We start from the raw sequence: 12,775 nt of genomic DNA, 5'->3' as shown, positions 1-12,775 counted from the left end.
AGGGGTGTGTGGGACACGCTTTATTGGGGCTGCAGGCGGGGGCCCTGGACGGTGAGGGCAGAGGGCTTGTTGGTGAAGGGGTGCCACTGGCCCTGCACGCTGGGGTTGTCGGTGTGGAAGGGCTTGCGGATGCGGATGATGTCCAAGCCCGACTGGCCGGCCAGCTTGGTGGCCAGCTGGATGATCTCCTCGCTCGTCTTGCTGGCGATGAGCTCCTCCCGCACCGTCCCGTTCACTGCGGCAGAGGGGGACGGGGGGGTCAGGTCACGGCGTCCCCCAATCCCGCCCACCCCCCGTGTCCCCCCACACTCACAGTACTCGGCCAGCAGCACCGGGGCCAGCCCGGAGCGGGGGCTCACGTAGAGGACGACGTCGGGGTGCCGCCGGGCAAAGTCCACCGCCGCCTCCTCTACGAACTGCCTGCGGAGGAGTGGGGATCGGGGGGCGTTCAGCCCCACGCTGGCAGAGCGGGGAGGTCCCGCAGCCCTCCCCTCGCGGGCCAGAGCAGCACCTTCCCCATCCCCAGCCCGGGAGGCCGGCGGCCGCCGCAGCTCCCCGCCGGCCCCGCCTCCACCGGGGTCACCTCCTCTTGCTCCCGCCCCGGCCCCACGCGGCCGCGCTGCCCCCGCCGGTACCTGGCGCCGCGGGAGTCGGCCGCAGTGGGGCTGAAGAGGAGCTGCAGGCGCTGGAGCTGCCGCACGTAGCGACCCACGCCGTTGTGCAGGACGGAGGCCAGGAAGCGGCTGGGCGACCCGCGGCCCGTCATGGCGGCGGCGGAACCGGAGGCGCGGGGTCGGAAGCGCAACCCGCCCGGAAGGGGCGCGGCGGCGGCGGCGGGCTCGGGCAATGGCGGCGGCCGCGGGGCCCACGTGAGGCCGGCGGCCCGAGCGGCAGCGGGGCCGGGGCGCGGCGCCGGGGCCGCGGGGCAGCCGCCCGGGCGGGACGCGGATGGCGGCGGTGCCCCTGCGGCCCTGGCGCGCCGTCGGCCGCCTCCTGCCGCTGCTGTGCGGGGGCACGAGGAGCAAAGGGGCCTCCCTGAGCCCCGGCGCGCCGGGCCGCCTGCCCCAGCGCCGCTACAAGAAGGACGTGCTGCCCTCCCCCGACGGGCCCGTGCCCTCCGTCTCCATCACCGAGATCCGGCAGTACCTGCGGGCACAGAGCATCCCCTTCCACGACGGATACAGCTGCCTGCACACCCCCAGCCTGTTCGCCGACGGCCGGGAGGACCAGCCGCCTCCCTCCAGCGCCCCTTACACGCTTTTCATTGACAAGACGACGGGCAGCTTCCTGTGCACGGCCACGCTGGCCGAGGGCACCTGGCAGGACTTCCAGGCGCACGTGGAGCTGCGGCACCGCGGCGTTCCCGCCGCCAGCTCGGTGGTAGGGGCGGAGGAGGAGGCGGCGCGCCAGGTTCATGAGGATGCCCGCTGCATCTGGGACCGGGCGCTGCCCCTCTGGCAGCTGCTGGACGAGGAGGAGACCAGCCACACCAAGGCCACGTTCGGGATCTCCATGGTGACGGACGCCACCCTGAAGCGCTTCGGGGTGCGTTATCTGAGGACTGCCAAGGCCCTGGTCTTCCCCTGGTTCAGCCCCCGCGATGCGACCCTGAAGGGCCTCAAGCTTCTGAGAGTGGAGAAGAAGGGGGATGGGACAACTTACGTGGAAGAGACTCTGCCCCGCTTCGATTCCTATCGCAACCTCTTTGGTCTGCACCTGTTAGGGCGCCGAGACACAGAGCTGGTGTTGACTGGGTGGGAGCTGGATGCCCTGGCCCTGCACCAAGCCACTGGGGTGGTCAGCCTGGCCCTGCCGCGAGGGACCACCTGTCTGCCCCCTGTCCTCCTCCCCTACCTGGAGCAGTTCAAGCGCATCACGCTGTGGCTGGGCGAGGACCTGCGCTCCTGGGAAGCCGCCAAGCTCTTTGCCCGCAAGCTCAACCTCAAGCGCTGCTCCCTGGTGCGCCCGGGCAACCTGCAGCCCCGGCCCTTGGAGGCTCTGAACCAGGGCCTCAACCTCACCAAGATCCTGCGTGACGCTCTGCCCGCCAGCCACAAGTCCATCATCTCCTTCCGGCAGCTGCGTGAGGAGGTGTTCGGGGAGCTGGTCAACACCGAGCAGGTGGCCGGTGTCAAGTGGGCGCGTTTCCCGGACCTCAACAGGCTCCTGAAAGGGCACCGCAGAGGGGAGCTCACTGTCTTCACAGGTAAATGGCTGGTGGAGGTGGGGAGCAGAAGGATTTTTTAGAGTGATGCCTCATGAGCCTTCCAGGCCCCTTTCTGCTCATGGTTTCAGCTGAGCCCGTCTTGGGGGTGCATGAGAGGCTGCAGTGGGGTCTGGCACACTGGTGTGGTGATGGGCTCCTCACCTGGGGTGGCACAGGAAGCCCTGGGATGCCCCTTAGTCCTGCTTACCTGCCACCTTCTCTCTGAGCCCGCCCTGTGTCCCCATGCCAGCTGCCCAGCCCTTCCCCACACCCTGCAGGGACTCACTGGTAATATGTGTGCTCCCAAACATGCAGCTTGGCTCAGGATGCTGCTTATTTCTGGTGGGAGTGCTGCAGGTGAGCTGATCTGATCCTGCTCCCCAGCACTTCCACCTCTAAACAACCCTCCAGGTCATTCAGGATGGGTCAGATCTTCTCTCCCAGCTAATTCTTCCCATTGTTGTCCTTGCTCCAGGCCCAACAGGCAGCGGGAAGACAACATTTATCAGTGAGTACGCGCTGGACCTGTGCATGCAGGGGGTGTGCACGCTGTGGGGCAGCTTTGAGATCAACAACGTCCGCCTGGCCAAGATCATGCTGACCCAGTTTGCAGCCCAGCGCCTGGAGGACCAGCTGGAGCTGTACGACGAGTGGGCCGATCGCTTTGAGGACCTCCCGCTCTACTTCATGACCTTCCATGGCCAGCAGAACATCAAGTATGTTCCCACACCTTCATTCTTGGGGAGCTGGGGCTCTTCCCCCATAGCGGGTGGCAGATTTTGGACTGGCGAGAGGCATGTTGGGGCTGTTCAAGTCCTGGAGTTGTTACATGGGGACTACGTGGCTCAGTGGGCCGCATTCCTGCTGGCATGAGGTCTGTCAGAGCTGCTCTCTGGGGTGGGGGATGAAGGGAGGGGAACCTGTCCCTGTGCTTGATGGCTGCTCTAAAACCTACCTCTCCCCCGGCAGGAGTGTCTCCCCACACCCTGGTGCTTGGCAGCACTTGCATTTGCTGAGGAGGGAGATGGGGCACCTCCAGCTTCTTTCATTCACTGGGCACTGTGGTACCAGCGTGCCCTGAGAGTCCCTATGGGTTGGGGCAGTGTGTGTAGTAGCTAGGTCCTGGTTATCTGTGGGGATGGGGCCACACATGTGGGACATGTCCAGTCCCAGCAGGTGCCAGCCTGGTACCTCTGAGCTCTGCCTCTCCCCACCTCGTGCCTGGCTCAGCATCCCCATCCTCCACTCATCCCTTGATGCTTGGGCTGATTCCGCTCTCCCCCTGCCCAGGACGGTGATTGACACCATGCAGCACGCTGTCTACATGTACGACATCACCCACGTGGTCGTGGACAACCTGCAGTTCATGATGGGACATGAGCACCTCTCTGTGGACAGGTAGCCCATCCCCCAGCTGCCTCCTTCCTCTGCCAGCCTTGGTGCTGGCCCTGTCGGGCATCAGGGCATGGGCTGAGGGCCCAGGCTGTCCTGTCAGTCCTGGCTGCCAGCCCTGCTTCACTGAAGGATGTGGGGAAGGGTGACCAGGTTACCTTGTTACCCCTGTTGTGCCCCCTCCCTTTGCCACCTGGGCCCAGCTTCCTCTCAAAAAGTGACTTGAGATCCCCGAGGGCTTCCTGCTGTGAGGCTGAGCCTGGCAGCAGCTTGCTCTGCACCCTGCAGTGCCAGCCTCTGACCCTGTGCTTGGTGCCCTGGCAGGATCGCTGCCCAGGACTACATTGTTGGTGCCTTCCGCAAGTTTGCCACGGACAATGCCTGCCACATCACCCTGGTCATCCATCCCCGCAAGGAGGATGATGAGAAGGAGCTGCAGACAGCCTCCATCTTCGGCTCTGCCAAGGTGAGCTGGGCCAGAGTGCTCCCAGGAAGGAGCTGGGATCCATTGGGCAGCCATCCTGGGCTCTCACCAGAACCTTGAGGCAGTGCTGGGGACCTGAAAGAGAAGTAGGATGTCCTCAAGACTCCTGTCACCTGCTGAAGATGTGTCCATTCAGCCAGATCTTGGTAGGGTGCTGCAGACAAGGAGCAAACCTTTTGCCAGCTACAGCTCTGTTGGGGCTTTAGGTGCAGTTAATTAGCACTCATTGACTGTGAGTGGGATGTAGTGTGAGGTAATTAAAGAAGGAGCCAGGGAGGGTGCAGGGATGGGCTCTCAGAGAGCTTCAGGCTCAGCTGGGATGCTGCAGTGGAGGTGCACAGTGAGTGTGCCCAGTCACCCCTCTGCTCCCCTGTTTCCCCTGGGTGTGCTGTGCCTTCGGCTCAGGGAGAGGGTTACTGGAATGTCCCAGAGGAAGAGGAGGGCTGGTGGTGGTAAGATGGCCTGGGATGCCCTGTAACAGGGCTTGGAGGAGCTGGGCAGGCAGCCTGTGAGCCATGTGACTGACTGCATCCCCAGCACCCTCCTGGAGATGTTTTCCTCTCCCCAGGCCAGCCAGGAGGCAGACAACGTCCTCATCCTGCAGGACCGTAAGCTGATGACAGGTCCAGGGAAGCGTTACTTGCAGGTGTCCAAGAACCGCTTCGATGGGGATGTGGGCGTCTTCCCCCTGGATTTCAGCAAGGCCTCTCTCACCTTCTCATCCTCTGGCAAGAGCAAGGTCAAGCTGAAGAAGATGAAGGAAGAGAAGGAGCCTTCAGCCAAGAAAGCTCCAGAGGGAGCCTCCAAGAAAGCTCCAGAGGGAGCCTCCAAGAAAGCTTCAGAGGGAGCCTCCAAGAAGCCGTGAAGTCTCTTCCTTGGTCTTTCAGGTGGGATGGAGGCTGGTGCTGGGAACACAGGACCAGGGCACCACATGCTACCCCCAGGGGCAGCACCTATGAGCCACTCTGACTTTCTTTCCTGCATGAACAATCCTCTTGGCCACCAGCATGGCGTCTCTGAGGCGAGAGGAGTGGGCTTGTGCCAGAGAAGAGTGGTGAAGGCTGGCTGCTCCATCCTAGTGCTGAGTGCTGGGAGCACCACGGGGCAGCAGCGTCGGCATGGGCTGGGGCACTGACCTGCAGCCCCGGCACTTGAGGATCTGTGGGCCCACAGCAGGTCCTTAAATCATGGGTAAAATGGAGCTGAAATCATGGTCTGTCACTAGTGGGACGGAGTGTGTGTGGGACACTGGGCAGAGGGACACATGGCAGGAAACCCCTCCTTATGGGTAGGAGTCTCTGGGATTGATCCCGGATGGAATGGAGCCAGTGAGGGGAAGGTAGTGGAGGGAATTGAGGAGACTGGGGGTGGCTCTTGCCCTAGAGCTGTGCATGTGGTGGGACGGTGGGAGCTGGACCCCCAGGGCACCACCACCTACCCCCTGGGCACCACTGCTCACCCATAGCTGGCTGAGGCAGTGCTGGGCAGCTGCAACATGGTGCCTGACTCAGACCCTTTTCCTCAGGGTCTCACCCAGCCCCTTTCACTGTGGGGGGCATCACCAGCAATAAAACCTAAGTGGGAGCAGCCCTGCCTTGCTCTGCCAGGCTCAGGGGAGCAACTACCCCCGTGCCCTCTGGCTGCGGGTGACAAATACTGTGACCTGGCCAGTCCTCGCCGTGGTGTGACAAGTCCACGGGTGGATCTTGGTCTAATTCCTTTGGGTTTTCCCTTTCCTCAGTTTTATTAAATCCTAAATGTGAGTGCTGTTTCTGTGCTGTTGTCCCTGTGTCCAGGCGACCCTGGGGCTTCCCTTCCCCTGGTCAGGGAAGGGGCAACCCTAGAAGCCTGGCATCCTGCCCCGGCACTGGCACAGGGGTTATTACCAGCCTCCACGCCAGGCATAGTTTTAACCTGAGCGGGCGGTAGGTACACACCCAGTGCTGGGTTTCCGGGGTGCACTGGCTCTCCCGGAGAGCACCCCTGGGTGCTGTGGGTGCAGGTGCGAGCGCCCTGCCTGGGGCAGCTGGGGGTGGTGATGGCTGAGGAGAGTCCCAGGGAAGCGGAGGTAAGGAAAAGGACTGGAGGGGGGAGCCAGGCTCAGCATGGCTGGGTCAGGGTTTAGCGGGGGGTGAGGGGTATTGGTGTGTCCCCCTGTGACCCGAGAGTCCCCTCATCTCTCCAGCCCCTATTTTTCGCCCAGTCTAGCCCAGGGCTGGGGTGGAAGTGGGGCAGTGGGAAAGCCCAGGACCCCCGTTTCCCACCTTCCCTCCTTGAGGCTGGGAGAGGCGATGATGGAGCTGGGCCTGGGGATGCCGTGGGTGCCCACAGCTCCCCACGCTGCATCGATATTGAGGTGGGTTTATGCTTGTCTCCCGTTTCCTCCAGCTTGGGGCTGTCGGAGAGCCTGGGGGTGGCAACAGCAGCTCACAGGAGGGGGAACGTCAAACGGGACACAGCCCCCCTCGACCCCTGAGTGGGGTGCTGGGCTCTCAAACAACTGAGAGGGGGACAGGCTGTATCGTCAAGTGCCCAGGGCTCTAGGGCTGCTTTGAGGGGGAGGGCGGGGGCAAAGCCTGAAGTGGGGGGCTGGGCTGGGGCCAAGAAGGGGACAAGCCCCGTGTCCCAAAACCAGGAATCCCCCGGAACGGGCGTGACCGCCCCCCCTCGCGGCCGCCTGCCCCATAGACCCGTCCCACGGTGCGCGGCCTCTGGGGGCGGGGCCTGAAGGGGGCGGGGCCTGAAGGGGGCGGGGCTTGCGGGGGGGCGGGCCCTGAAGGGGGCGGGGCCTGGGCGCGGCGCGGCGCGGGAGGGCGGCGGCGGGGCCGCGGTGAGTGCGGGGCCGGGACCGGGGGGGCCTGGCGGGCTGCGGCGGCGCGGGGAGTGGACCGAGGGGCCCCCGGGGCTTTGCGGGAGCTGCCGGCGCTTGGGGGTGTTGGGCGAAGGCGGCCCCCCCCCTGCCCCCTGTGCTTCTTGGAGCGGAGGGGTGGTCCGGGGCGCGCGGGGGGGGCGGCAGCGGCGGCCATGGGGAGGCTTGGGGGTGTTTCGGGGTCACTTTGGGGGTGTCCTGGGGATGTAGAGGGCCAGGCGCTCTGTGAGGCTGTTGAGGGGATCGTGGAACACTTTCGGGGTGCTTTAGAGGTGCTCTGGGGCAGCTGTGGAGAAGTGCTGGCCCAGGGGCGCTGTGGGGCATTTTGGGGGTGTTTTGGAGCACTTTGGGGCCGCTTTAGGGGCACTTTAGGACAGCTGTGGGGCAGCAGAGGCCCCGAACCTCTGTGGGACACTTTGGGGATGTGCTGGGACACTTTAGAGTGCTGTGGGGCAATACAGGCCCCGACGCACCGTGGGGCACTTTGGGGGTGTTATGGGCAGCTTTGGGGGTGTTTTAGCGCACTTTAGGGGACCTGTAGGGCAGGAGGGACCCAGGAGACTTTGGGATGCCGTGGGGTCGGGTAGGGTGGAAGAACCGTGGGGCAGGCTGGGTACTGTGGGGCTCAGTGAGGCAGCGTGGAGGGGGGGAGAGGGCAAGGGAGGGGGCCGTGGAGGGGACAAGCCGGAGGCAGCACCACCCAGGGAGACTCGGGGTGGGGGATGACTAGAGGAGCGTGCAGAGCCAGGCATGAGGGGTATGCTGAGGGATGAGGGGCCGCTTCCCCCCGCCCCGGGGGAACTCTGAGCTGCCATCGAGGCATCGGAGTCCCCGAGGACCCAAAAGCACCGGCAGCTCAGGGTGGGGGTCCGGCCGAGCACGAGCCGAGCTTTCCCTTGCTATTTTGGGGTCGGAACGGTGGGATCCGGCTTCCCTGCGCTCCAACCGGAGCGTCTGGCGGTGACGCCACGCCAATTGCTAACTGGTTTTACTGGGTGGCTGGAGGGAGTTTCTCATGGCAGTGGCAGCCGGCCGGGCTGGCCACTCACTGCCCCGGGAACTCGCCACCCCACGGGACAGCGGTGGGATACTCTCGGCGGGCTAGGGGGCCTGTGGGAGGGAGAAGATGGAGTCCGTTTGCACAGCCTGCCAGCCCGGCTGCCGAGCGCGGGGCCTCGGCGGTGGCACTGTCCCCTGCCCGGCTGGCCGCGGGGGCATCCCCCGACCCACACAGCCTGCAACAGTCTCGCTGCCCCTCAGCTGGCTGTGGCTTGGGGGGGCCCGAGGTGTCCCTTTGCGGGTCCTGTATCTGCATGGTCCCCGCTCCTGCCCTCTGTCAGTGGCAGGTCCCCGCGGGGGTCAGTTGTCCCCACCTCCCCTGCCAGGGTGACTGCAGCCCTCCCGAGAAGCTGCTGCTGGGCTCCCCTGCTGCCGGGCTCCCCTGCGCCACGCTGGCACCGCCTGCCCCAGACCTGCCAGCTGGAGAGTTTGGGCAAAGGGGGGCTGATGGGGGCACTGGGACCCCCGCCGTCGTTTGTTGCTCTGATCCCGCTTCCATTTCTCCTTCCTGCCTCAGGAGCCATCAGAGCTCTGTTTGCAGTGCAGTGACCTGAGTGGACCGGACGGATGGGCAGCGGCTGGCGAGGTGAGCGGAGCCAGGGGCTGGGGCTGGGGGATGTCACCCACCTTCCGTGGTGGGAGATCACAGTGCCTGGGGACGGCACGTGCCAGTGGGGGTGAAGGGGGGAGCTGACTCGCCAGCACCTCTGCCCTGCTCGCTCCTCCCCAGGCACTGGCAGGCAGATTGATTTCAGGTGACAGCTCGGCAGGCGAGACCGTGCGGGTAGTGGCCCCCCCTGCCTGTGCCAGCCGCAGCCATGTGCGAGATGCAGGGAGGCAGCTGGGGACGGATCCGGCCTGTCGGCTGCCTCCTGTCACGCAGGCGTATGGTGGGGGGGTGACAGAGCCCCCCCAGCTGGAGGGAGGCACATGAGGCAGAGGACAAGGGAGACCCAAGTGATGGGGCTGAGAAAGAGCCTGGTGGAGAGAGAACCTGGCACCCACATCCTGGACTACCTGCCTGCCCGGCAGTAGCCCCCTCAGTAGCTCTCTCTGGGACACCCCACACCCCACTGTGGATGGTTGGGGGTGGAGGGCATCCTCTGTGGGTCACTGCAGAGATGAGGGCTGTGGGGCAGGGGAAGTGGCTGTCCCCAGTGTGTGGGGCTGCCTCCCACTCTTCGTAGTGGCTGTGCTGGTGGGGGCTGTGGGCTGGGTGGGCAGGCTGCCCAGGAGCCGGCTCTCTGTGGGCCTCTTGGGATTCGCCTCAAGGCCTGGCACACATTCCGTGGCAGGGTCACGCTGGGGCATGGTGAGGGGCAGGACCGCATCACCACTGCCACGCAGTGCCACCAGCACCCACAGCCCTTGGCAGCCCCAGACTGCTGTCCCAGTGCGCTGAGCCCAGCCTGGGGGGTGCTGCTGCCACCCCCCTGCCTAATCCCAATTTTATTCTGGTTTGTTTGACATCTCTCTCTACCTGCTTCCCCTGGGGCTGGCCTGTGCCCACCAGATGTAGGTTCAGAGGTGCCCCCATGCCCACACTGGCAGTCGGAGGGCATGGCCAGCAGTGCCCCCATCTCTGATGCCTTGTCTCCTTTGCCCACAGGTTGCCCGCGTGCCCCTGCCTGCCAGGGGCCCCCCCACCATGGCTATTGTGCAGACTCTGCCCATGGCCCTCGAGGCCAGCACTGAGGGGGCCACGCAGCTGCGCGCTGCTCCCCGCTCACCCCCCATTGCCATGGGCAGCGTGGGCAGCCTCCTGCCCGGCCGGCCCCACCATGACTGCGCCAGCCAGCCCTGCGCCAGCGGGCCCTCCGCCACCACCTTCCGCAAGCAGGAGGGGCTGCTGCTCCGGGCCACCCCCCGGGACCCCTCATCCCCCGAGGAACCCCACACAGCTGTGCCAGGTATCGCCCACGCCTACGCCAACGGGGGCTTCTGCGGCGACTGGCTCGATGCCTCCTCTCCCATCAGCCCCTGCAGCGACTCGGACGAGCCCCGCGATGACCAAGCTCCGAGTGACCACCTCCGGGGGCCGCCCCCCAAGCTCGTCCCTGTGTCTGGCAGACTGGAGGAGGTGAGGGAGGGCAGCAGCGGAGTGGGTGGGTGCTGAGGTCTTGATTTTGCCCCTTAGCCACACTGGGCTTGCTGTCTCGGGTATATGAATGGAGGCCATTTTTTTTTGGTGTCCCTGGGGAGGGGGCAGTCCCTGTGCCCTTGATATCCACTTCTTCATGCCAGGGGTGTGTTCGGAAGCCCACCTGAGCTGGGGATGGAACCAGACAGTGACTGGCTCTTGTCTCCTTTGTCTCCTTGTCACGGCCCCAGGCAGCCCTTTCGGGAAGGTGCTGGGTTCCCCTCAGCCTCCTCACTCTCCCTTTTTCCCCTGGCAGAACGTGGAGAAGACCCTGATCCGCCCCATGGCCTTCAAGCCGGTGGTGCCCAAGGTGCGGAGCTGCCAGGCGGGCGTGCGCCCGGGGCTCTCGGAGAGCCAGGTGAGCCTCACTCACCTGCTGGGCACCGACAAGCCCGGTGCGCTGAGCTGCCGTGCCAGCACCCTCTCGGACTCGGGTCGCAACTCCCTCTCCAGCCTGCCCACCTACAGCACGGGCTGCAGCCAGCACCCCGAGGCAGGGGCCCCACCGACCACCCCCCACGGGCCCCCCGACGCCCCGGGGGGCTGCCGCCCCTCCAACTCGGACAGCGGGCGCTCGTCCTCCAGCAAGAGCACGGGCTCGCTGAGCGGCCGGGGCCGGCCCTCCTCAGACAGCGGGTCCTGCGGGCGCTCGCCCCTGCCCGGCGAGGAGGCCATGCTGGTGCGGGAGCTGGAGGACAAGCTGCGGGAGAGGGAGGCCGAGCTGCAGCTCCTGCGTGACAGCCTGGACGAGAACGAGGTGGCCATCTGCCAGGTAACACCACTGATGGCCCCCCAGCCCCCTCCCCAGGACACTCCACATGAGCATTGCCTCTGGGTGGGGGCAGGGGGCCCTTTTGGATGGAGATTCCCTTTTTCTGTGTGTTTGGGAGTGCTGTGCTGCCCCCCACAGCCTGTCCCCCTGCCCTCTGCCCCACCAGGTGTACGAGGAGAAGCAGCGTCGCTGCGAGCAGGAGCTGGAGGGGCTGCGGCAGCGATGTGCGGCCCAGGCGCGGCAGGCGGCCCAGGCAGCGCAGCGGGGGCAGCAGGTCCTGCAGCTCCAGGTGCTGCAGCTGCAGCAGGACAAGCAGCAGCTGCAGGAGGACTTGGCCCAGCTGCTGCAGGAGCGGGAGCTGCTGGAGCAGCGCTGCGCCTCCTTCCAGCGCGAGCGCACCGAGCTGGCACCCCGGCTGGAGGAGACCAAGTGGGAGGTGAGTCACTGGGCAAGTTGTGGGGGGGGCTGCAGGCTTTGGGGGTCCCCGGCCTGATCCCCGCTGTCCCCACAGGTGTGCCAGAAGTCGGGGGAGATCTCTCTGCTGAAGCAGCAGCTGAAGGAGGCGCAGGCGGAGCTGGCGCAGCGGGGCAGCGAGCTGCTGGGGCTGCGGGCGCAGCTGCGGGAGGCGCGGGCGCAGCTGCAGGCAGGCGAGCGGCGGGCGCAGGGGCTGCAGGAGGCCGCGCGCCTCAAGGCCCTGGAGCTGGAGGTCTGCGCCAACGAACTGCAGCGCCGCAAGAGCGAGGCCGACCTCTTCCGCGCCAAGGCCGGGCGGCTGGAGCAGGAGGTGGCGGGGCTGCGGGAGGCCGCTCGCGGGCGATGCCACCAGGCCGGCCCGGACAGAGGTCCCCAAGGTGGCCCGGAGGGGGGTCCCCAGGCCACGGAGGAGGCGCATGGCGGCGCGGGGCTGCGGCAGCAGCTGGAGCGGCTGCGTGCGGAGGTGGCGGTGGAGCGGCGGCGCGGGCAAGAGCAGCGGGACGCCTTCGAGCAGGAGCGAGGCACGTGGCAGGGCGAGAAGGAGCGTGTCATCCGCTACCAGAAGCAGCTGCAGTACAGCTACATCCAGATGTACCGCCGCAACCGTCGCCTCGAGCAGCGTCTCCAGCAGCTCCGGCTCCAGGGCAAGGACCCCTCTCCGCCTGAGCACTGTGATGGCCCCGGCCCCGACACGCCCTTCGAGGAGATCACGGCCACCGAGATCTGAGCTGCTGCCGCTGTGCTCAGAGGGCATCCGGCCCCTGGGATTTTGGGAGCTGTGGGGCTGCGGGGGGATCCCGCCTTTCTGCCCAGCTCTGCAGACTGTTGGCACTGGGAGGGAGCAGAGGGGACCACCAGGCGCTGCTTCCCCCTCCCCAGCGTGGAGATGTTGGGGTGCGTCGGCACCCGGCGCAGCGGGAGCTGCCCGGGAGATGTGAGGCCAGGTGGGCACCAAGTCCTGGCCTCGGGGCCGCCCGGAGCTGGTTCCTGCTGATCCTCTTAGCGCCCGGGGGATTAGCAGCGCTGACTTCAGCCAGGGTCACCTTGGGCAGCAGGGAGGGGGGCTGGCTTGTCCCCTCCCTCTCATTCCTCTTGGCACTGGCACCCATTCACTTCCACAGGGGATGGCGTGTGCCCTGTCCCTGCCTGTGCCAGCCTTCCCCCTGCCATCCCCCTCCTTCCACCCCCGTGTGTGTTTGTCAGGGGATTTGTTTCTGTGCCATTTTAAATAACTCTATTTTTGTAGGACCTAACAAAACATATCACTCCCTCCCAGCTCACACCTTGGCTGTCTTTGCCCACCTCACCCCTGCCACAGGGCAACTTGCCCTCAGTGCCTTTCCCATGCCTGTACCTCCAGCATACTTCTGTTTCCCCTC

General features: G+C 65.9%; 3 protein-coding genes across 4 annotated transcripts; 2 read left to right on the top strand and 1 right to left on the bottom strand.

Annotated features, from left to right (window-relative positions):
* Nucleotides 1–5: 5 nt before the first annotated feature.
* Nucleotides 6–808, bottom strand: MRPL43 (mitochondrial ribosomal protein L43). Its single transcript, XM_062001539.1, has 3 exons — nt 636–808; nt 314–420; nt 6–235 (listed from the first exon to the last, which is right to left on the bottom strand). The coding sequence occupies exons 1-3, from the start codon at nt 764–766 to the stop codon at nt 21–23; spliced, it is 453 nt and encodes a 150-aa protein (XP_061857523.1). The 5' UTR covers nt 767–808; the 3' UTR covers nt 6–20.
* A 140-nt stretch (nt 809–948) lies between these two features.
* Nucleotides 949–5,845, top strand: TWNK (twinkle mtDNA helicase). Its single transcript, XM_010196346.2, has 5 exons — nt 949–2,206; nt 2,682–2,922; nt 3,497–3,604; nt 3,923–4,064; nt 4,651–5,845. Exons 1-5 carry the CDS (start codon nt 949–951, stop codon nt 4,945–4,947), a joined length of 2,046 nt encoding a protein of 681 aa, XP_010194648.2. The 3' UTR covers nt 4,948–5,845.
* A 286-nt stretch (nt 5,846–6,131) lies between these two features.
* Nucleotides 6,132–12,218, top strand: LZTS2 (leucine zipper tumor suppressor 2). Of its 2 annotated transcripts, none has more exons than XM_062000869.1 (6): nt 6,132–6,150; nt 8,528–8,596; nt 9,620–10,090; nt 10,407–10,922; nt 11,089–11,358; nt 11,434–12,218. In XM_062000869.1, the coding sequence occupies exons 3-6, from the start codon at nt 9,659–9,661 to the stop codon at nt 12,121–12,123; spliced, it is 1,908 nt and encodes a 635-aa protein (XP_061856853.1). In that variant the 5' UTR covers nt 6,132–6,150; nt 8,528–8,596; nt 9,620–9,658; the 3' UTR covers nt 12,124–12,218. The 2 variants fall into 2 exon arrangements, with proteins under 2 accessions (XP_061856853.1, XP_061856854.1); XM_062000870.1 differs by lacking the exon at nt 6,132–6,150 and adding an exon at nt 6,867–6,912.
* Nucleotides 12,219–12,775: the final 557 nt, after the last annotated feature.

Source organism: Colius striatus, chromosome 8 (genome assembly GCF_028858725.1).
Source record: "Colius striatus isolate bColStr4 chromosome 8, bColStr4.1.hap1, whole genome shotgun sequence".
In the NCBI taxonomy this organism is placed as follows: Eukaryota; Metazoa; Chordata; class Aves; order Coliiformes; family Coliidae; genus Colius; species Colius striatus.
Note: the sequence above shows the minus strand (reverse complement) of the source record. Positions and strands in the feature narration are given on the sequence as shown.

Bases quoted from the DNA above. Each gene is read 5' to 3' on its own strand.
- MRPL43 (XM_062001539.1), bottom strand. From the start codon at position 766: ATGACGGGCCGCGGGTCGCCCAGCCGCTTCCTGGCCTCCGTCCTGCAC. The intron at 421-635 runs GTACCGGCGGGG...ACTCCTCCGCAG, and splicing joins GCCGACTCCCGCGGCGCCAG to GCAGTTCGTAGAGGAGGCGG. The intron at 236-313 runs GTGAGTGTGGGG...CCTCTGCCGCAG, and splicing joins GGTGCTGCTGGCCGAGTACT to TGAACGGGACGGTGCGGGAG.
- TWNK (XM_010196346.2), top strand. From the start codon at position 949: ATGGCGGCGGTGCCCCTGCGGCCCTGGCGCGCCGTCGGCCGCCTCCTG. The intron at 2,207-2,681 runs GTAAATGGCTGG...TCCTTGCTCCAG, and splicing joins GGAGCTCACTGTCTTCACAG to GCCCAACAGGCAGCGGGAAG. The intron at 4,065-4,650 runs GTGAGCTGGGCC...TCCTCTCCCCAG, and splicing joins CCATCTTCGGCTCTGCCAAG to GCCAGCCAGGAGGCAGACAA.
- LZTS2 (XM_062000869.1), top strand. From the start codon at position 9,659: ATGGCTATTGTGCAGACTCTGCCCATGGCCCTCGAGGCCAGCACTGAG. The intron at 10,091-10,406 runs GTGAGGGAGGGC...TTCCCCTGGCAG, and splicing joins TGTCTGGCAGACTGGAGGAG to AACGTGGAGAAGACCCTGAT. The intron at 11,359-11,433 runs GTGAGTCACTGG...CTGTCCCCACAG, and splicing joins TGGAGGAGACCAAGTGGGAG to GTGTGCCAGAAGTCGGGGGA.